Genomic DNA, 24415 nt, shown 5'->3' on the forward strand with positions numbered 1-24415 from the left:
GTAAGGAGGGAAGGCGGCAGCAAGAATGACGTGGGCAGGACGGGCAGCTCAGCATCGTTGCTGATGCAAGGCTGGAGAAACTCCAACCTCACCAAAATCAATGGCAGAGCTCCCATCTGTTTCATTATGACCAGGAGTTCACTCATTTATTCTGTTTCCTCAACTGCTTCTTAAGAAACCCAAACCGATCCATGCTATTAAAGCTGAATTAATGCTTTTTATGTTTAAGCCTCATTTAATTACATTATACCAAAAATTGATTGGCTCAGATCTTGCTTTTGCCTTTGCTATATTATCTCTGGTTACATGTCAAGTAATTTCTATATTAGCAATTATTATAACATTCCTCTATCAGAGACAACTCAAGGCTTAAATAATCAATACTTATAAAGCACTGAGCTTTACAGAGGGCAGTAAGTAAGCATAAAAATTGCATTATAATCCTGGTACCCAACAGGCAGAGCACTGGAAGCAGGACAGGAATCACCGCTCTCTTATTTTATTCCAAAGTGGACAAACCACTGCATGCCCTGGTGCCCTTTTCCTCCTCCAGCAGCATCCCGTTACGGTGCAAATTCTTCAGGGCAGAGTCCGCCAGAGCATATGTATGCACCAGGATCAGTGCCAAGAAGGGACATGGGAGCTGACAGGCACACGCACACAGTGTACGGCAGTACTTACGCATACTCTGTAAAATGTAGCATAGTACAACATCTGGTTCAAGATGCACGTGTGGTGTTTCAATCCCTAGCATGTTTTGCTGCTTCTGTTCTTCCTTGCTGAACGGAGTTTTGCTTCTCTTGTTTCTTCCAAAGAATATACTAAGAGTTGAAACTCTCTTTGATTCTGGCCAGGGCATCCCAAAGCCCACTGACATGAAAACAGTTCCATGATGGTACTCACTGGTCTGGTCTCCAGCAGCTGACCAGCTGAAGTCTCATCTGGGAAACGCAACCTATATTTGGTCTCCTTGCCAGCTGTAAAAGCCACAGTATATCTGAACGCTGAGGGCAACCTTGAATTTGTGGCCAAGTATAGAGACATAAAGCCGCTTTATCACTTCATGTCAGCTGTCTCTGCCCTTCAGACTGCATTCGGATACAGCAATACTCTGCAAGGGGAGGTTACCTGCTCACACCACTGGTGGCGCTTCTGCATCTTTTTTGGCCCTGAAAACACGTCTCAGATGTATCAGCTGAGTGTATCTGGAAGGCCAAGAAATTCCTAAGTGCATCATTTCCAAAAAAACCCCATAAAAAACAAAAATCCCAGCAGTTGAGTCAATCTTGTAACTCCAGGGATGCGTCTCCTGAGGGCTGTGGCGCCATGGCACAAGGGGCCGGTGGGGATCCCCTACGCTCACTCTCGCTCCTGTTCCACCACCTGCAACCCATCCGAGGAACAGACTGGGGAGCCGCTCTGCCTGACAAAAGACCTTGCCAGTTTTATTTTGGTTTTAATTTAAAACAAATAAACACTTCCACAATGTAGGCAATGTAAGCCAAGCGAGCCAACGCACAAATTTCTCTGCTAGCAGAGCCAGGGTGAGGACGACATCATGTTGCATGGGGTGGGGATATCTGAGGATATTTTTGTTGTCAAAGCTGGGAAGCCAGAACTGGAGGGCAGCAAAGGTGATAAGAAGCCCCAGGCCGGTACTGCCTTGCAGGTCAGGACGGAGAAGAGGTCCAGCAACGTAGCTCCACGTTGGATGGAGCTTGTCAGCCTGGAGGAGAAGCACCGTGCCTTGCATGGCAGCTAGCAAAGGACCCACAAAACCATCAAATGCACCACAGCATGCAGAGAGCTGCTGCTGTAGCTGCCAGCATTTCACCCTCTACACAACGAAAGCAGAACTTGCCCATTGCTGCTGCTGTCAGTTCAGCACAGTTTATGAATGCAAGATCCACATACATTTGATTTAAAGATTGAAAATATTATGTAATGCGCATGTTGTGACATGGGTCTGGTTTAAGGCAAAACTGCATATTTAAGGAACAGCTTCACTGACTTCAAGCCAAAGATGTGATGTGACAGGGAAAGTTAAGCTGGCTCCAGCCTGTACAGGGGTGGTATATTCAACAACACACAGCACACAACTGGACTGCTCGAGCCCTCTCTACAGCAACAAGCTAAGCAGGTTTGTTTTTTACTATGTTTGGCTTCAGTAAAAGCTATTATCACTGCTCATACTATTTTAGAGCCCAAACTTAAAAAAAAATAACACATCTGTTTCCAATTTTGTAACATCGTTGGGGGTGTGGGGAGAAAGAAGAAAAGCAAAAAGAGAAAGAGGAAATTATACACACCCAATGCCCATTTCTGAGGGATTTTATGGTCTTTCACGATGGACCCAACCTCACAAACATGCCTGCCCAGGAGCAGGCTTGCTGCTTTCAGAGGGAAAGACTTCCACAGCCTAAAACATTCAGCTGGGTGTGTGTTTGCACAACCATGACCCAGAGGTCAATGACGCTGGACCGATCCTTAAATGGCCACTCCCTATGACACCTACCTCGAGATAATTCTTTGTTCCAACAACATGTCCTAAAACTGCAAGAACAACTTAACAATGATATTTTTGCACACGGAAACCAAGCCACACAGTTCTTTGGCTTGTGTTTTTCCTTCAAAGCCCAGGGGAAGGAGGAGTAGGATCTGTTGTCTCCGCAGAACTCTTGCCATGCAATGCCCTGTCAGGGCACCGTGAGAAGCAGTGCCAGGCCATGTTTCTTGCACAACAGCATCCTGCAGGCAGCACCCATCAGTTTGACAATGCTGGTCTGATCATCCTTCTGGCCATCTGTGACTCCAATGCATGTAGCCTGGTCTCAGGAATCATGCCCTGCAGTGGGGCATGTTGACAGCAGCAGTGTTAACACTTTGCTGTGCTACCTGGGTGAACATTTTCTCCTAAAAAGAGGGGACCAGAGCCATAGAATGGAGTTGTATCTGTCCTTCAGAGCCTGTAACACCCTCCTGTGTCCCATCCAGAACATGAAAAGGAGGCATATCTATTAGGGACCTGCACTCCAACTGCCAGCTTCACGTTATGGCCAGTAGTTTCTGAAGTTTGCCCCCTTACAAGAGTGTGAGCCAGGTGCAAAACTAACTTTCTTGACCTGGATCTGTTTCAGATCTCAGTATAGAAGTCCTGGATCTATGGTTTTGCTCAGAACCAGCTCTGTATTGAAAACATGAATTATAACCCTGATAATAAACTATGGTGTATTCATCTGACTGCTGCCTAGTAGTCAGGGCCACCCTGAATCCTTCCCACACTGTAGCTAAGTCTCTCTCCCATTCTACCTCCTTCTTGCCTCCAATTTCTGCACCAAAGTGATGCATTGCTAGAGCTCACCCCGGCATATGCCTGTAAGTGCATGAATGCAGGTGAACACAAGTAGTTGAACTGTGTCTCCTCTACCACAGCAGACTGCCTCTAGCCATCCGCTCAGTCAGCTGCCCGAGCATAGCTACACTCTCAGTTTCAGCTGTGCTGTTCCTCCATGTTTGCTCTGCCTCTGGTCTTGCATCAATCTCTATGTTTCAAAAGTCAGCTGAGCAAAAGCAGCTCGAGCGAAACCTTTCCTCAAATGATTTATTGGAGGTCTTTCTACCGTTAACTCAAGACAACCCAGCTATACCAGGAAAGGAGTGTGCAGAGAGCTAGGATGAGTGCACGCTAGAAAGCATTTAGTATGTATTTCACTTAGTACAAAGTATATTCAAACATAAAGCTATGCTATTCTTGGCACACAGTACACTCCAGATTCAAGAGCCAGCTGCCTCAGGGTGTGGGTGCGCTTGGGGTGTCACAACCCACCATCAGTGGAGCATCCCACATGCAATAGATTCACCATCAAGCTCACCTTGCAGAAATCTCCCCATGTCTGCCATCTCGGCTTGCCCACGTCGTGCCCCTATGGGAATTTCCTACCCAGGCAATTTTTTCTTCTCCTAACACCCATTCATCATTCCCACAGAAGAGCCAACAAAGGAGCTGTGGACCCAAACTTGGAATTCAACGTCAATAGACACGACGGTGATATGAGCAGCCCATTTACTGACACTGGCTTCCCTGCGGCCTCCCACAGATCGTTTAACCTTTTATCTCTACTTATCCTACCATCACAAAAAGATTCTATTTATATTACGGAGTAAGTGTTTGTGTCAGATTTGTTGTTTCCAAATCCTTTGAAGACTGAGAAATTAGGGATTGGATATATCCCATAAAAAAGTCACAGTAATAATTAAACCTTCTCAAGTTCACATACCTACTATAACAACACTATTACCTTCAAAATCTCCAATCCAACATGGCAAGCATGATGTTTGTGTTTGATTCCCCTTAAACCACATCAACTCCAAACAAAACAAGCTTTGACTCGGATAGCTATTCATCTGCCAACCTAATGCAGAGCCTTCCTTCTGCAGACTGCCACTGCCTTATGGACTTCATTTGGATTTTCTTAGGCCTGATGTAGACCCATGTCCTCAAACTCTGAATTTAAGAGCCCTCCCGTGGCTGAACAGGCCAGCTGAAGTGTGCTCATCCTGGCAACTCTTTCCATGAAGAAAGTTTTCCTAAAATACAATCTAAACCTCCCCTGGCACAACTTGAGGCCACTTCCTCTTGTCCTGTCACTTGCTACCTGGGAGAAGAGACCAACCTCCACCATGCTACAACCTCCTTTCAGGCCATTGTAGACAGTGATAAAGTCTCCCCTCAGCCTCCTTTTCTCCAGGCTAAACAACCCCAGCTCCCTCAGCCGTTCCTCATTAGACTTGTGCTCCAGACCCTTCATCAGCTTCATCACCCTCCTCTGCACTCTCTCCAGCACCTCAATGTCCTTCTTATGATGAGGGCCCAAAACTGAACACAGGATTCCAGGTGGGGCCTCACCAGTGCTGAATACAGTGGCACAATCACTTCTCTAGTCCTGCTGGCCACACTATTCCTGATACAAGTCATCAAAGCTGAGTGGGCTTCAACGCATGAGGTAGAAGCCCCAAGAGAAGAAAATTATCTGCATGGGGACAGACCTAGGCTTGGCCCCCAGAAAGGTGAAGGAGGTTGAGCCTTACCCACGGGGGGAACTGGGGAGCCCCCAAAGGAGTGCTGACAGCACATGGGAACCCAGGCAAGTGATAGTGGCCTCTGTTCAGCCCCTGTAACCCATGATAGAAATCCATGATCCCTCTCAGCAGGTCAGAGAAAGGGAAGGTAAAACCTTAGCAGGGTGTAAACTGGTACTTTCAAATTATCCTCCTATCTGCTTCATTTCCACTGATAAATAAAAGCATTGCTTTATGGCTTATAATGGTGGGTATCTCGGGGTGAAGGGAAAAAAAGCAGGGGGTGGTTTGGGGCTATTAAGTAACCCATTACCTTTCTTGTGCACAGATGCAGAGAGCGAATGGAGGCTCATGTCCAGCCCAGAGTGGGCTGCAAGGGGAACAGAGTAGCAGCTAAAGGAGCCTGCAACCAACTAACATTTAATGGAGACAAGAAACTACCTAGCATTTAAGCACTGCATTAATCTGTCTTTTGTTCTCTGCTGGGGGTCGAAGGGGCACCTCAACATACACAGAGTGGATGACGTGTGGAATGCAGTGAGGAGGAACCACAAACAAGAGGGCCAGAAAACAATGGGGGAGTGTGGACATAGATATCTTGTGCAATAACCCAGCGGAGAGCCCTTGAAAACTAGAAGTATCACCACATCTGGAAAGTGGCCACATAGGCTGCCAGTCTGTGGCCAAACCCTACGCTGAAGGGAGCGCTACCATCTGAATAGCAGGTTTTGGATAGTACCTCCACTTAGCTCAGCACTGTGCTGCATGAAACAAACTGTTGACAGGGAATAAGCTTTGGCCTTTCTTTACGGTGCTGCTTGGGTTGAGAAAAAATATCTGAACAAACAGGGCTTTTGTTCTGGCAGTAAATAAGCAGAGCACTTACAACAACACTCCTTCAAATGCCACCCTTCCAGCAAGCACCTTCACCCTGGCATTTGCTTCTAAGCCTAGATTTAACCTCTTACTTACAGGACATGAATCAATTTTTATGGCTCCTGCAGCGCTCCTTCCTGTTGGTTGCAGAGGTTTGACACTAGATGAAAAGGCAAGGGAAGTGATGCAGACTTTCAGCTGGGGCAATGAGGAGAAATGAAAAACAGTATTGGTATGCACAATCACATTCCTACTTACACTTGAGCAGTAACCCTTCCTTTCATCCCTAAAGTGTGCCAGAATCTACTGGGACGCTGTTAGTTTGGAAACATATACATTCAGCACTGCAGAGGCAAAGAGAGGATGATGAGGAAGGGTGGCGTTTTTCCAGTGGCAAAAAGGAAAACCTTGCTAAGACCCGAGTGGTGATGTGGGGGAAAAACCGGCCTGAAGAGCATATCTGGGAGCTACTCTAAGTTAAACAACATCCAAAAGCCTAAAACCCTCTGAGATCAGTAGCCATATGGCGCATCTGCATCTTCAGATTATCCTAGTTTAAAATAAAAATGCCTAATTGTTGTGGTTAACACTCAGAGTAATACCACCACCGCCACCAGCAGCAGTCACCGTGGTTTGCACAAGACCGGGTGGCAAACTTCTCACCCAGGAAAGCCATAGCAGACTGGTCATTTTTACACTCAAAGCAAGCCCCGAACAGTTTTCTACCTACTAACTATGCATGAAGACACAGTTTGGATGACATCGTAAGCCACAGTTTATTCCTCCATGTGGCTCAAGAGACACAACCCTTCTGCAGCCCTACGCATGCACCTCAGCATGGGGTGGTTCTCCCAGTTTGGCCTACATTAAGACCTTAAGGTCTTCACTGTAAGGCAGCGAGGGGGGAATATTTCTTGGTGCCAGGATTGGTGCCCAGCATGCCCTAACGCTTCTGCTCTTCCTTGTCACCACCTTGTACATGCAAGAGAAAGAGGGGCCTCCTTCATTCAGCAAAAAAAACCAGCGACCTCCAGTTGTGAGCCTCATCCCTCCTGCATCTGGTCTCCAAGCTGGCAGTGGTATTTTTAGATGGGTGATGAATAGGTGTGTTGGAGTGTTATGCAGTTAAATATAGAGAAATGTTTGTGGATTGCAAACATGCGTATAAAGAAGTTAGGAAAAATATTCAAAGGTCAAAATGCAGTACCATGGGATCTCTCAACAGCCAAAGCTCTCCCTAATATTCCTCTCCTTTTCTATCCAGTCTACTTATTTTTCCACATCTGAAGGGGGAGGAAATAAAAGAGAAGAATTAGAAATCTAGAAGAATCCCCAAAACTTTCTGAAAAAACTCCAAATGTATCTATTCCTGTTCTAGGTCTGGTCTGGAAATACAGGAAACTTTAGGAAACATTGAGGAAAAAGAAAAAAAGCCTCGTGAAATATTTTCTCTAAGATTAAACAATAAAATACTGTCAGACTACTGTTTTAAATCCTATTATTTTTGCTATGCTTCAGTTCTTCCCAATGTTCTCTATATAATAAGCATTTCAAATGAAATTGCATTATTTTAAAACACACTGCAGTAGGCAATTACAATTCATGAATACTAAACGCCAATATAACATAGGCCAGATTTATTGTTGTTCCTTAACTTTGTGCCATGTTCATTATATTTTAATGAATAAGGTTTCACATTAATTTTTCAAGCCTTCTCCTTGGAATCCCGCATTACCGCTGTAATTGCGTTGCAGAATTAGGTCTCTATTTACGTTCCCCTCCTAAGTCCTGGAGACAAAACCTTCCTTTGATTTTTCCCCTAAGTCAGCAACATCGCCTCTTCTTCCAGTTTTTGGGAGAGCGCCCCAGGGCCAGTGGCGATACCTCGCCCCGCTGCCGCCAGGCAGGGCTGGGCTGTCCCAGCGACGACCAGCGCCCGCTGCCTGCTAAGCCTGGGAGATGAGAGTACAAGAACCACCAAGCCCAGGCAAGCAGGATTTGGGGGCTACAGGAACAGTGTCTATGAGTCTGGTTGCACCTGCCTGGCCATGAGGATCCCTCAAAGGCAGCTTGGGTGGACCTTCACCTCTACAGCATTCCCAGAGGGTGCTACCCTTCCTCTACGGTTGTGTCTACCATCCTACCTTTCCCCACTTTCTATCGCCTCCGTCACACTCCGGGGAGACACAGCTCAACCAAATGGTCTTTTCTAACGTGCTGACAGCACGTATGAACAAACAAAGGCGGCAGACAAACAAGGGCACCATGTGTAGGGCAGTGTGAAAATACTACGAGACGCAAGGCTTTTCACCTTGTGAATCTATTTTCCACCTGGGAGAGACACAAAGACCGTGAAGAAGCTAAGAAGATTTGAGCTGAAATACAGGCGCCAGCCAGTAAATGGGCCCCGTTTGCCAGCTGTCATCTTCCAGGGGACAGATTTGATTTCCCGGCCTCAAAGCCTCCGGCAGCTCAGCAGCCGGCCACATCGCTGCGTGTGTGGATGCTGGGCAGAATCGAGAACAGAGGAAGCCTTTCTTCCACACACAGGCATTTGTTAATTCGAGTTATTCTTCACACTTGCAATATTTTAATTATTAATGCTGATAAACTATAAGAAATCTCAATTAGAATTGCCTTTATTTTTTTTCATGAGATAAAATTAAATTGCTTTATTCCAAGATCACACTTTGCCCTTGTCTTTTGTGCTCTTTTGAAGAGAACAGAAATGAAGTCCTGGCTCCTGGGATATTGCAAGCTAGTGGGACATTGCAGACACCCACCTGGGTACTACCCACTCTGTTGGGACATCAGGACAAGCTTCATTCTTTGCCACTCACAACTGGTTGCCGTCTCCTCCTCTTCACAAGTGTTACCCTCTTAATTCCCTCCTATCCAGAAAGTCTCCCTCATCACCTTTATTCATCCCTGCAAGAGCAAGGGCTTTTACACACCTAATCCTTCCCCTAATATCCCATTTTCTCCATACCAGAGCCTGCCATATCCTCTTCCCTCTCTGTAATGCCACTTCTAAAGCTCTCCAACCCCCTTGCCCCACCATGGCAACGATAAATCCTCTTTCGCCTACTCTCTCTCCGCCAACATGCCCCAATCCCCAGGTGTTCCCTCGTGGCTTCTCCCCGCTGCTCGGCGTTTCAGCCCCCACACTGCAGTTCCCCAGCCTCCCTCTGCAGCAGAGGCTTTGCTCCAACCCCTAGGTCACAGCCTCTGCCTTTGCCAGAGACAGATACACAAGCACTGAACAAAGAGCAAACCCCCTCAGCACCCTCCACCCCTTCCCTTTTCCTTACATTTTAGGATTTTTTCCCCCCAAAATCCACAGGTTTCTGCCCACCACCACACCGCGTTTCACAAGTCGGTTTTGAACTCTGTGCCAGGCACTGCTCCACAGCAAAGATTTCCACCCAAATGAGCATCAAGCCTTACAAGCCTTGCCAACTACCCCTCCTCTTACTGCTTCTTCCCCGACATGCATCTGCTTGCAGTGGCTGGGGAGGTGCCCACGCTGGTTGTCCAGAGGGCTTTCTGGAGGGCTACCAGCATGCTGGAGGTGTCAACCTCTCTGACAGCTGCATCTTGCTCCCACTGATGCACCCTTTTCTTCCAGCTGGCCACCCCGAAGAGGGTTTTTACCCATGTGTTTGCAGTCAACAGACATACAGAATGCAAACCTCAACAACCAAGCATTTGAAACTAAGGTAGGACTATTTAGAGATGACAGATTCCTGGAAATCAAATTTTAAAACAGCAGGGTAATTAAGGAGTCTGCCTTTTAGGGTTGCGTAAAATTTTTTTTTTTTAAATCCAGAATTAAAATAAAACAGCCCTGAAATATCCACAGATTACTTATTTATTAAAACACAACCATATGTACTTTAAGAAAGAGGGCTGTGTCATGCATAATTTAGATGGCATACAGACAGTACTGTTGTGTGTTTCATGTGCGTGAAATAAATAAGCCTAAATTACTTCATTTGAAGAACACCAAACACCTGATTCCAGAGACGAAGCAACACTTCACAGTAAAGCATGTAAGTGCTCTTGGCTTGTTGACGTTTCACCAGAGGAAAATTAGCAAGCTGAAAACAGAAATTCATACTGTGGCTTGTAGACAAACATCCATGGTACTTCCACAGGGCCCATGAACAGCACATAAACTGAGTCTTAATGATATGATGGAGCTACAAGGAGACTCCCAGTGCTACAGAAAATTCCAGAAGAATGAATACGAGATACCTGTGCATGTTCTTCACAATGTTGGTAACAAAGAATTCAGTTATAAGAACAACAGAAAGCTGTATCTTCATGGATTTCAGTCTTTTTGATTTCACCCCCAAAATTTCATAAGAGAAAAAAATAGTTGACACTATTTCTGACAGACCGCAGAAAGAAAACCCCAAACTTTTCTCTCTGAATGGTTCTTTTCGAACCCATAGTTTCCTATCTCTAACTACACAGCAAACATGTGATTGGAAGGAATCTATCTTAATTTAAAAAAAAAAAAAAAACCACACCAATGAAAAACTAAAAAGGCACTTTTGGTAATTTTATCTCCATGTCACATGAAGATTCACATGGCATTTGCCTCCTACAATTTATTCCTGCTGAAACCAAAGCTTTCAGATTTTCACAGATATCATAGATTTCTCAGAAAGCGTTTTGATTAACAGAAAATAATTTATCTTTCAGGCACAAATTTCTCTGGTTCAGGTTTGAGTTCTGGTTCTTGCCCATGCTGGAACTGGAGACTGGAAAAGCAGGGTGAAGGACCCTCTGTAACACAGGTTGAACCAGCCCTGCTTTAAATTTGTTACAATATTTCTTTCACTTATTGCAACCTTCAGGTTTTTCCCTGCCTATCCCAAAACAGGCGTCCTAGTGAAATGAGACAGGCCACCAATGTGACACGCATTTTGAAGTCTGACCAAGCTGTGAGGTGCTCTCAAATGCAATGCAGGGAGATGAAAGAAAGCATCTTCCACCTTTAAAAACTAGGGCAATGTCTGCAAACAGGTCACAGGCACTGCTATGAGGCTGCATGGGACTTCTTTCCTCCTATAGCTTCAGCTTTCAAATTGCCCATGGAGCATAAGCATGGGTAGATCTGACCCAACATCTCCTTCAACACGTGCCCCCTCGTCTCTCCTCTGCACAACCAGGCAATGCATGTGGGTTTGCTTTACTCCAAGGAAAGACACCCAGACATTATCAGCAACCTTGTACTTACTGAGCTCAGCAATGCTCCCCACGCGCGTAGCAAGCAAAGACTGCTCGATGGTCCTCAGCTCTGACTGGCTGAACATCTGCACCTCCCCGGGCTTGTTTGACCTTTGCTGGTCTTTATGAAGATTCAAGCTGTCCGGCAGGCAGAGAACACCTACAGTGGAGAAAAAGAAAGGAGAAGTTCAATGTAATTTCAGCTGGTATGGATGACTTCGCTGCCATCACCACATTGTTTTGGGGACACTTCAAGACAAAGCCTGTGTGTGCAGACCTCAAAGACAATAAGCATCTATAACTCTGTCACAGATGACTCATACTCTCAGAAGTGGCCCTTGTTAGCTCTTCTGACTATCCTCAAGTCACTTACAATGTCACCTAGAGATAATTCTTGCAAAAATCCTAGAGAATTGCCCAAGGAGGAGGTCAAGAGGGTTACAAAGAAGCCTCCTAGAAACTACTCCAAACCCATACAAATTTATTAGAAAATGGTATCTCTACAACAGAATCATAAAGATTTGCTTTAAAATGATATATGAGACAGATGACACCTTTACAGGATCTTCCTGTAAGGGAAATTCCACGAACAATTCCCAAAATAACAGACAGCATCAAGATGCTCACAATGTTATTGATGGGCTTATTGAATTTCTTTTGTCAATACAATTCCTGCTATTTGAACTGTGTGGGCTTCAAAAGCCCATTATGCAGAAGCCCTTACAGCTGTGAATTTCTGTGGGGCAGGAGGTAAGTAAAGCTACTGACATAAAATAATTTACAAACACATTCATTCAGGCACAAAAGTGACTTTCTGCCATGACATCTAAACCCTCTGGCGCAGATAAGAGGGCACACATTTATTAATGAAAATCACTGTCATGCTAAAAAACAGAACTTATTTACAAGAGCAAGCACTCCATTACCATCCTTGGGTAACAGATGCATGGAACTTCAGCTTGGAGAGAAGCTCTCCTCCCTGCCTGTGGTCTATGAACAGCCACATATGACCCTGCTCTCCACAGTATCACCTTCCCAGTCCCGCTGGGGCACACACAGGTGGAGACCTGCTGGAGGCAGTGGAATTGTACCTCTTTATGATGATTTAATGTCATCTTATCTCCAATTGTGTGATATGCAACAACTACCTTTAAAAAAAAAAGCCAGAGTAGGAAATAGATATACTTTTTTTTTCCCCATTAGCTTTTACTATTCCTTCCTTTTAAGCACAGGGGAGAGGCTCTGCCCTTATGGGCCAAGCAGACCTTACAAAATACATTAAGGAAGAGGTACATATTTAGTGGTTTTCTTCAGGTGGAAGAACTCATGTAATTTCTCAGCTCAGTAAATATATGGCATGTAACTCTGCTGATCAATAATTCTACCAATAGACGTAACATTGGAGGTCCCAGGCAGAATGGCCACCTTAATCCCTGTTTACTTCAATTATGAAAACAGCTCCACAAACATGACTGCACTGGAGCATCACAAGTCCAGGTAACACACTTGAGACGAGATGCTTCTCAGTCACCTTGTTAGCTGCACCAAACTGCTCTGGATTCCCTCCTCACATCCATCTCTTCCCTGCAAACAGTTTAGTCTAAAAGTTGCATTTGTAGCACAGATGTAAAATTACCCATCCTGGGAGGAGAAAGAAGACACAGGTTCAGTGAGCATGTTCAAAACAGAAAGCAGAGATGCACACTGGAAAAAAAAACAGGACTAAAGCTCCTCTCCATCATGGTTGGAAGACAACAAGCTAAATAAACCAGGATCACCCTCTGCATGCAATAGCAACACCAGAACTATCTCCCTAACAGCCTGCTTGAATGCTGGAGGTAGAACAGGAGCAGCCTTAATCCCAGCCCCAGCTCTGGTCCTGGGATCATAACAATCACAGTAAAACCATATGCATGTGCGGACGGTCATGAGAGCGGAACATGAGTCACCAAATCGTAGAATCATCAAGCAGTTCAGGTTGGAAGGGACCTTTCAAAGGTCATCTAGTCCAACCCTCTGCAATGAGCAGGGACATTTTCAACTAGATCAGGTTGCTCAGAGCCCCATCCAGCCTGGCCTTGAATGTCTCCAGGGATGGGGCATCTACCACCTCTCTGGGCAACCTGGGCCAGTGTTTCACCACCCTCGTTGTAAAAAACCTCCTCATGTCTGGCCTAGTCATGAGGAAGCAAGCAATCTGTAGAGAAAGAGCAGGACATCTGACATAGCAACAGGGATGAAATAATTAAAAGCAGACAGGTAAGGGATCAGAAAATGACAACAGCTTATCAAACAAGCTCTCCAAATTCTCCTGCCATCGCTCAGTGGCTGACTCGCATGAACACTTGGTGCACTGATCAACATTTATATTCTGAGGATGTACAGAGCTCGAGAAGTACAATACCTGGATTTAAAATGCAGACCTGCCTGCATATTTTAATAAGTATTCTGTCTTGGAAATCTTTTGCATTCATTTAGATTATTCTTTATGATTGTAATGGATAGAAATTAAGGCAAAAATTGGAAGAGTCATCCCTGCAGAAAACAGATGTGTAACTGATCTAATACTCGATGAGATTTCTAAAACAAGAAATAGAGCACCAATAGCGTTATGGTATCTTTTAAAAAATGAATATCCAACAAAAAAAATACACACCTTAAATGTGGAAAAAATACTGTCTTAAGATGAATAAGATTCAAATTATTTAAAATCATTATACATACAGGAGATATTTCTCCGAGTCATTAAAGCAGTGGGATACAGACATTTTATCCCCTGCTTTGCCTATGACTCTGTTCCCACAGCCAGGCCTTTTCCTCACAAACAGCCCTGATGATTAATTAGCAAGAGGAGCGTATTCTTAGGTTCTTGGATGAAAAGTGCAAATGAAATGCAAAATGCACCATTGTTCAAAAACTTAGCAAATTATAGGATGTGTGACGCCAAAGGGTTTGACTTGGGTTGGAGATTAGCGAAGGCATGCAATAGCCAAACATCTGATACTCATATGCTGGCTTCCAAACTATAATTGACCACAGCGGATGACCAGTGGGGTGATGGAAGATCTGTTTATAACTCTCAGAATTTTGCTGGATCTGATCTGGTTTTTGCCAGTATGGAAAAAGGGAGTTCTATGACTCGGGCATGCAACTCTGCCAATTTTCTAGCTTCAACTGTTTCCCCCAAAATGATCAAAGAAAAGAGAATAAAATGCTTTTTAGAAGAAAAACCTTCTGTTTTTATCAGTGCTGGACTTAAAGCTAAAACTTGCTGATGAAAGGCTATGGCAGGGAATTGCTCCCCAGCAAGGTAAGAGCACATCAAATCAAGGGAGGGGGAAAAGAGGTAAAAGCTTTGTGATTACAAATATCTTTTTAATAAATAGAAACATTTAAAGAGCCACCACCAGCTTCCGCTGGTTTGGCTACAGTTCAACTTCCTTATTTTAATTCTCTGCTGATTGATACTATCCGCTTGCTTCTTCAGCCGTGGCTTCAGCCACACCATGTTGAACTTGACAAACAGGTGAGGACTTCAAGTTTCCAAGGGCCTGAAAACTGGGATTTTTCTCCCTTGCTTTTCTGGCTGTTCCTGCTGATGCTATTTGTCACTCCACAACAAAGATTTCTGTGCACTGCCTTCAGAAATGAATGTCAGTATCTGTCTTTTCTCTCGACTGGCACTGTTCAGTGTCCTTCCTTTCTGCACGGTTACTCAACCCTGTGCGCTTCTTTGCCCATTATTTTATCCCTCTCCTTCCCTCCGATTCACTAGAGTGGAAATTAAGCAGCCAGTTGTCGCCTGATGAGTACGGGGCCAGACTCCCTCCATACGGTTTTCACTGGTCTGTGCCACCCAGCAATGTACAGCAGCCATACATTGCACCTAGGACTGCTGCGAACCACTGGAGCAAGGTGAGACAACCAAAGCACTCAAGTGTATTTGGATTTTGTCACCTCTTTTGGTGCTTCCCCTCGTCTGTACCTTCCTTAGGACACAGATCTGTCTAGGACTTGTCTGCAAGGAGACATATCCAGAGTGGGCCATACTCAGAACTACTTTATCCACTTTGCCCTTGGCCTCAGGGTACCCTGCAGTCTGTGGGTAAAAATACTGAAGAGAAACAGAGAACACATTCCAAAATCAGCAGGATGGAAGGAAAAAGAAAAAAAATCACAGTGACAAGCTCCTAATGCTCCCCCTACCAAATCTCTAGAGAAAAAAACAACATCACAGGGAAAATCTGATGTACAATTAATGCTCTCCACATTTTTCCTTCCTTCTGGGCTCATCTGAGACACAAGCCACAGCTCAATCCCCAAGGACTTAAAAATCCCAAACCAAAGAAGTATTTCACAAAAATACAAACTTTAGACTGAAGATGCCCAAACTAATAAAAGAAGCAGTTATTTCCAACCTTCAGCAAACTCATCCAAAGCCAAGGGTACCTAGAAACTCTACTTCCAGTCTCCTCATACACATTCCCACATCTTGGGCTTAGTTGCTGCACCATCTTCCATTGCAAGGCAGATTTTAGCACAAATATACATGCATTCCTGCATGCTCATTTCAGAGCTTGCCATGGAGCTGCCCATGCTGTCCTTTAGCGTGACAGGAGCAGCGTGCATGCGCCACATCAACATCCCAAATTCAGCGCCCAGCAGCAGCCCCAGCAGAGCTGGTCCCTGCTACCCAGTGGCCCCCAGTAAAACAGCCTGAAGGACCTCATGGCCAAGAGCAACGCCAACACTGGACACAGCAAAGGTTGTGTGACCTCTTCAGCTGTCAGGGCAGGAGAAATACAGGGTTTGTAGCCAAAAATCTCACCTAAATACAGAGGATTAGTTTAAAAAAAATCTAAGCCCCCTCCACTTTTCCTCTATTTAGAAAGATATCTGCACTTATTTATATACCAGTTGTTGCAAACATTAAATTCCTGAGGCACTGGCACCTATACAGTGCCCATGCTCCATGACCAGCAGTCGAACGTTGCTTTCTCTCAGCCATAGGAGGCTGCTGGCTTTTCATGGACCATATATTGCTCTTGGCACTGCACAGCTATTTGCATCGTGCAAAGGCAGATCAAAGAACAAAACAGCAAAAGAAATAAGACAAGCAGTCTTTTGTATACTACCATGAATGACTACACAATCTGGAAAGCAATAATATGGCAAGTCTGTTTATTGGAATGGGAAGTAAAGTTCTGGGAAAGGCTGTGTTGCATCTGCTAGGTTGGTCCCAAACCAGCTTTACCACCTAAAGCAGCATTTTTGATAGCGAGTTCATCTCAGAAAAGAAGAGAATGAGAGATATAAAGAACCTAAATTTGCAGTTCCAGTTACTGAAGATCAAGTTTCTGCTCCAGCCTTGCCCTCCTCACCTATTGTAAACATACTTCAGCACCATACACCTCTTTTATTTGTATTTGAAGGAATTTGAAGACATGTAATCAAGCTTGAGCATACAGCAAATTCACCAAGACCAAATGATATCTTGAGTATCGCTGAACTCAGATTATACCTATATATATATATATATACACACACAAAGTGACAGAGCAAGGAAAGCAAAGCAAAGCCAAGCCTGCACTGCCCAGTAATACCTACTGTCATTCATGTTTCTAATTGTTTGCCTCCTCCCTCTCCTTTAGTATTCAAATCCCACCGTCTAAACCGAAACAAATTTCCAATGGCACTAAGTTAATAAAATTGCTCACTGCACAATGTGATTTAAATGATCTCTGCTGAGGCATCTAGTAGAAACCCTATACGAATGTGTTTGTTTTGAATAAAAATATAAGCACCGTAAGGATGACAAAGCATTTTTTTGAACATTTCACCGTTCCTTCCTTTGGAAAGATTGCCAGATTTCTCTACATGAATTCAGAGTCTGCAGAGAAGCATGAAGGTTTTGCTGCTCTCTTGTTATTTTTCTTTAATTAAGTGCTCCTACCTTCAAGAGAAAATAATTCAAAGTATCTTTGACCTCCTTCTTTATCTATTCGTTATATCTAAAGCAAATGTACATATCTGAAAAACAGCTTATACTCCCATTGCAGTGACAAACTGGATCCTACTAAGAGTTTATAGAAATGAAGTACAGGTCAGATATCAGGCAAATTGCTGTACAAAATGAGCCTGAAAATGGTAGTTAACACTGAACAGTCCCTAAAATGTGGTGTTGCACATTACATTGCTCAAGTCCTGACCTACCTAGGAGGACTACATTTAGGAGTATGAAATCCACTCAATCGTCATATTCTTTTTATATTTTTTTTTAACTCTAGAACATGAGACTAGAAGGTCTTTGAGTCCATTCTCCTGTTCTCATAAAGAATAATGGGAAGTTCAAGAGCTCATAAAACAGTCAATAAAAAAATATATATTTTTTTAAAAAAATCGCTTTTCTTCCACAAGCTCATGTACCAAAATATTTCCCACCAAAAAGCATTCTTGAGATCTATAAGATAAAGGCCCATGGGAAAGAAATAAAACTGACAATAGTACTGCCAGCTGCCTTTGCAATAGCAAAACACTTCCCTAGGTGCAAACCCCATGAGGTTGGTATTCAATATGCAGAAAACCTCTCCTGAGCCCACATTCTGCAATCGTGGCAACCACAAGCATGTGAGGATGATGCACCACCCAGGTACACACCAGATTTTGAAGCACAGCATGGGAACACCAGCACCATGAGCTCAGCATCCTGACACCAACACACAGGAGCTGGTGAATACCAAGTAACACAAACCATCATGTAGAAGCTTCAAGTTGGAAAGAAACCCCTATGGTGTCTGTGGTTTGAAGCAACCTGCACTGTGACTCCTCAGCTCAGCCTGTCAAGCCACAAGGCAGATTGAAAACATCTTGACTTCTCCTTACAGAAAGGAGACTATGGGGAAAGCCTGAAAGCTAATCATATCAGCCAGGGCTTTCAGTGAACAGAAGACCTGGAAAGTATTCAAGCAAGGAGTGCAAAGTGTCTTCTTTCCACACATTCCAGCCCGGTTAAATAACAGGGAGTGGCTTTGCATGGAGAAAATGCAAAGCTCTTGGGAAAGCCAGGTGGTGAGATAAAGTTTCCAGAATCCCGGTCTTAAGAGTAGGCAGAGCAGCCCAAATGAGGAAGGGTGAAACAGGCACAGGAAACAGATGCAAGAGACTGACGGGACTTTACGTATCTTTAACACCCAAAGACATTAGTATTACCAGCTTCCCACTTTTCCTTAAGACCCTGGCATTGCGCAGGTAAGGCAATATTCACATCCAATTTATGAACAAAGTGAAAGTAAAGCACTATAGAGCCTAGTAACTAGTTCATGGTGAAATAAGAAATGTCAGAGAAAACCAGGAAAAGAGCACAAGGCCACTAGTTATCCAGTTTAACCACAAGAGATCACCCTTTCTCTCCTGGAAAAATCAGTAAAAGAACAAATCAATAAAGCTTAAAAATGAAAGAACTGAGAGCCTAATGAAATCTGCCAAAAAATTATCAACAGCAGCAACCACTGATAAAAGATAAGCAGAAGTCGTACAAACTCTGCAGATTTTGGGTTCTTACCAGCTGAAACTTCATTTCCAGAACCACTGTGAAGAACGAGCCTCTGAGCTACAGCGACTTTTTTTTATTTCACCTGTCCAAGTTTGGACGTTTTGTCCGAATGGTTTTGTCTCTGGCTTCTTGCAACTGGAAATTTCAGTAACTGCATATCTGCAGAGCAGTTTTTTCCACAGACGTGTGATTATTTTCAAGGCAGTATCCCAGCTGAGTTGGATTTGATTTCATCAAAAGCCAGAATGGCTGATCATCATCCAAAGCAGAGAGTACCTCTGTGAGATATTAGAGCAGATGTTATAGAAAGATGAGATAATAGAATTATATTACAACATGCCACTGTGACATCTTTTCTTGTAAGGAGTTTCTTAGCACAACACATTCTACTTAATTGGGACATCCTCCTTATTAGGATCCTTCTAAGGCAATCGTTTTAGCCTAACGATAATGAGTGGCAATCACTGCTGCTTAAAATGGCATAGAAGTAACAACAATTCAACTAAATTAGGATATATTCTGCTAGTACCGAGCAGTTAAGTGGTGCACAACCAAGTGGAACGCAGGATGGATTTGACTGCTTAGGCTATTTCTTACAAAACAAAGAAGAATCAGAAGATTAGATCCCACTAAACATAGAAACCAAGCTCCCAAATCACCAGCTACAGCTTTACATTTATTTTTATTAGGCTGTAGAAAAAACACAATCTTGGTCCTGCCAAAATCAACTGCAAAACTTCAAATTGCTAAAAACCACCACAAAAAAAAGACAACAACAAACCATATCGAAAACCAGTGAATGTGAACCAAGTTGGTCCACAAGCAAGAGAAGAAATGGAGACCCATCTCCATCTACTTATCCCAAGGTCTCTCCCACTCTCCCAGTTGCCTTAAGTGGCCCTTGTGGCACTGCCATCAGGCAAGCAGCAGCAGATGCTGCTCAGCAGCACGCATCCATGGGCAGGACAGACAAAATGTGTGCTGACACTGCTGTGACGAGCCGCAGCTGAGGCAATGGCTGTGTCACCCTCCTTGTCCCTGGTGAGGGGACTGAGGTGCACCACACACCTTCACTCAACTGTGACTTCCACCACCTCTCTTCCTGGTGACCGCGAAGGGGCATTTTACTGACTTCACAACAGGAGAATTGCTCAACAGCACACTGTGCTCTGCTACACTATTCCACTGTCACAGTGACCATAAATGTTTCAGTGCCAGTTGCGATTTTTTCGGCAGAGAGTTGTTAGAGCTGACTGACGCAGTGCACTTATTTCACAACGAGTACCCATCTGCTTGAGATTACCCTGATCCAAGCTACAGTGCCCTGGAACTAGCTATGTGGAGGAGAAAGGTTTTTTTATTGTACTCTTTGACAGGAGGCATCCAGATACAGAAAATAAAATGAAAAAATGCCAGTATTATCTTCTTTCTCTACATGCAAATAAATAGAACACATGTAGCCCTCAATGTCTCAATACAAGCAAGAAGTTGAGAGGTCATGGGGAATTTGATGGAAGAAAAGAGCATGATGAAGGTGTTGGCAGTGCCAGGTAGCAAGGAAGCTCAGAGAAACGTGGATTTGATGGCACCCAGTCGAACCGTGAGATGCCTTTTGCAGCTACTGGCAAGTAGAAAACACAGGGGTTGAACTAGATGACCCCTGAAGGTTCCTTCCAACTCAACCTGTTCCCCCTCACTCAAGGGGAAAAGGATGTGCACTGGTATAAATGTGGACTCTGGGCATGCACAGGGGTACTAACCCATACTGGCTAAAGCCAGGCACATTCTGCTATTAGATCAAGAGTTCACAGAAGTTCTAAGCCTTTGAGTCACTGAAAATGACAACACCTTAACAGGATTTTATTTTATGGAAAAGGGCCTGTCAGCTGATAGCAGTAGAACGAGAGGATTCAGTGATTCATAGCTTAATATGCTTTCTCAGAGCCTGTAATTTCCTTCATTCATTACCATCAGCCCCCCAAAATGCTCAGCTGTGACAGATGACTTCCCCTTCGGCAACAGTGACGTGGGCACGGCCTGAAAGCCCAACAGTGCGGACATGGCATCTCTCCTAACCCAGCCCGGTCTCCTCCGGCATTTGATAAACAAAACACCAGCAGGTAATTACGCATCATGGGATGGATGGATGGATGGATGGATGGATGGATGGATGGATGCTCAAGTCTCTTTTTTGGAGCTGTGAATTTCCTGTAATGATACTGTTTTGGACTTCTTGAGAAGAGAGACTGAGTACTTCAATTGCAAATGAATAACCCCATGCAAGCACATAATCCCCCATTTTTTAAGATCTACTATCTCAACAGGCTCCTGTACCAGGTACCACAGCTATAATAAAGCAGTACAAAATGCTTTATCCAAAAAAGCTGCTTTCTCTGCGTGACACCACTCCTTTGGCATAGGCACCATCCACTGAATGCCTTCAAGGGCTGGATCCATCATTTCAAAAACACCGATGTGCTTACAATTTCTGAGCAAGTTGCACAGAATACTATACAATACACTTGGCAAGAATATTATGAACATCTTAAGAAACACCTCCTCCATTTGCTTCAATATTAGTAAAGATTAGTAGGCTTTTTACAGGAGAAGGAATTGTTTGCCAAAATTACCCCTCCTGCCTTGCAACATCACCAGCTTGTGCAAACCCCATGAATAATATACATAGTGGAGCAGACACTTGGTGCTCAGACTGAGCACAGGGCATTCCCATCACAGTTACTGACTGCACCCTTCGCATTTCACAGGCAGGCACGGTGGCAGCAGCTGGAAGTGCGATTGAGAAGAGCAGGACGAGGTGCTCATGGTCAACAGCAATCACCGCCTTGCATTTGGGAGCCAGTTATGTATGCAAAAGCCTATGCAAACCATAGATACAGGAATAAGGATGGTATGCAATTCAAACTGGTGAAACACCTGACCTTACAAGGGGGGGGTAACTGGTTGATGAGACAGTAACATCCTTTTCTGCAGAGCTCGGTACTTGCTGTTTGCTCTGTAAATCACCTTCCACAAACACTGAAGCCTTGGGCTCTTCCCCAGGGTATGCTGCCCTAATATCAAACAGCAGCTAAACCCATCGCCATCCTTCAACTTTAAAGACTAAATAATCAGCCTCAAAGGCTTCTGGGAGGGCACTGGGGTATGTAATTGAATAAAATAAATAATAAGTACATAAAATGAATAAAACCTGCAGTTGGTAGGGCATAAAGCTGAAAACGCGGGACATGCAGGGGCTTTGATGTAGCCCTCAGGACTATAGGACACAGGTGAACGAAGCTGCCCTGGCACCCCACATTACCATGCTTCAGCAGGGAGATGCAAGCAGCTCTGGCAGAACTCTTACTGACTGTGTAGGGGTCGGGATTTTACCCCCAAGCGATGAGTTTTGGGTAAACTGGAGTGTGCGGAGCTCACAGTAAAGGTTAAGTAATTAGAATTTCCTTTCAACTGCTTGCACAGATGAATATCAGATCAGCCACTCCACCCTCAGCATGAAAGCCCCCACTTAATAAAAGTAAAGAATGATAAATTGTTTTAGAAGCACAAGCTGCTATAATATTTACTGGCTTTAGGGCAGTAACCCATCACCCGCAGCATTTACTACGATCCCTCCCACCCTGCTAAGGATGGCACTGAGTAAGCGGATTATTACAGCAGGATAAAAACCACTTATCCTTGAAGGCAAATGGTATAGGACTAGAGGGATCTCTCACCTGTCAACAACCCCAGCACAGGACATGTCCTACAGCCCCCTGCCGTAGGATGTCAGCCAGGTTTGCTGCATCATTTGGGGTACACCTGGCAAGTGAGATGTTCTCACCTGCAAACACCTGAGTAAAGACCTGCGTGGGACCAGCACACCCGATTCCCACCCTCAGTAAAGTAGTACCCCTCTGCCTTCAGCATGTGCTTCAATAGGTTTTTGCCACGTATTTAAAATCAAATATTCACCTAAAAATTTCACTGACTGGAAACCCTGGATGCCAGCCAGATGACAGTCCTTTCTAAAAGTAACTTTTCCGTTATTCAAAAATTCCACTTGGCTTACTAAATACAAATAGCTTGTTAATAGCATGAATTTCACCATCCAGACCTTTGATACAGACATCTACAACAATAAATCACCTCTGACCAGTAAAGGTTAACCTATATAAGTATATATATGGTAAAATCATTACCGACAATGAAAAAAATTTACAAGAGACATTAGACTATGACGCTAGCATACTTTTATGACCGCTTGCCCTACAGACTGGCTGTCTGAACCCATTTCAAATCATTCAGGTTTTATAGAACTGATAGACACCCTTTTCCTCACCTAGCTATAATACAAACTAACTGTGTTCAGGTGCATGGGCTTATGACACAGCTACCAGTTTAACTGAAAAAGGCTTTTAAAATTTACTTTACAAAGGTTTCATACTTTTTTAAATTCTTGCAGAGTATCCATTTATACATTCTGAATTTTATGACATCAAAATACACGGTTTTATTCCTCAAATACCTCATTCATTTTTTGAAAATGGTGTCCTCTATTACTTTTTCCAGACAGAAATGGCCGCACATTTATTCTCAGAGCGGTTAAAGGTTAAACCCTAGTTTTCATTTATGTGTAATCTTCAGGTTTGAACCTCTGCTTTATTACTCTCCTCCACTGTTTCACCTAGACATTCACACACAGATCAACAAGCACCAAAAACCCTACAGAAAAGGAGCATCATTATTTCTATGTCGGACTCTCCTCCAGTGTACCAGACAGGCTGTAGTTAATGAGTAAAAAGACACTTGCTCTTTTATCTTTCTAGCTCAGTATGGTCTGCGGCATGACTGTGACATGACTGCATCTTCTCCATCCTCTGCTTCCAATAAAGCATGATGTGGGGACAGAAACACATCCCTGGCGATGCCTCGTCCACCCCACAGAGCTGCTTCACCTCCCAGCGCAGACACACCAGCCCTTCCCCAATACTCAAGCATCAAAACTGAGGTGGGGGACAAACCACGGAGAAGTTTTTCCCTTGGTCTTAGAAATGGTTGAGTCAACTCAGATGAAATATTTTTTTTTTTTTTTTTAAAAAAAAAGGTGTTTTAAAATAATTTTCATAGAAGTGACTGCCCTAGAAAAAGCTAAATGCTGTTGGAACACATCAGAAGCTGAGGACATATAATGATCATCAGCAGGTGGCTGTAGCAGTAGGCCATGCTAACTGTCTCGCCAGCTACATCTCATCTGCTGATTTTATTTAGCCTTTTCTCTTTTTAAGCAGACTGAAAGAAAGCAAATGGTATTTAGAAACTTCCAGATATGGCTTCAGTGGGTCAGCATTATGTAACTGATAGGCTGACTAATCAGCAATATATGCTATGAAGGACATAGAAATCAAATATAAACCTTGGAAACTGATTCAAAAGCTCAGACAGAAAAGAACCCCCAAATAATAAACCAATATAAAGTAAACTCTTCATCATCCTCTATTTTCCCAACAGTCAAATAAACCCCATTTCTGTCACTGAGGTACAGTCCCTGTTCATGACGTCCTGTCTTCCCTCATCTCACTCACATACAGACCTCCAACCCCATTTTTCACTGGTGGTGCTCAAGACAGACACCTGCTCATAGCATCTCCGTGACCCACTCCTCAGAGTCTT

The 24415-nt window shown here is 43.9% G+C and overlaps 1 protein-coding gene across 1 annotated transcript in view; it reads right to left on the reverse strand.

The window, feature by feature from the left end:
• The window catches only part of ABTB3 (ankyrin repeat and BTB domain containing 3), a gene marked incomplete at both ends in the record, with an annotated part of 172539 nt that overhangs the window by 60320 nt on the left and 87804 nt on the right, over nt 1-24415 (reverse strand). The window contains one exon of the mRNA XM_080339485.1: nt 11204-11353. Within this exon, the coding sequence (XP_080195611.1) occupies nt 11204-11353 (150 nt within the window). The remainder of the gene's footprint in view (nt 1-11203; nt 11354-24415) is intronic.

The sequence above is a fragment of the Nesoenas mayeri genome (genome assembly GCF_963082525.1).
Source record: "Nesoenas mayeri genome assembly, chromosome: 1".
NCBI classification, from domain to species: domain Eukaryota; kingdom Metazoa; phylum Chordata; class Aves; order Columbiformes; family Columbidae; genus Nesoenas; species Nesoenas mayeri.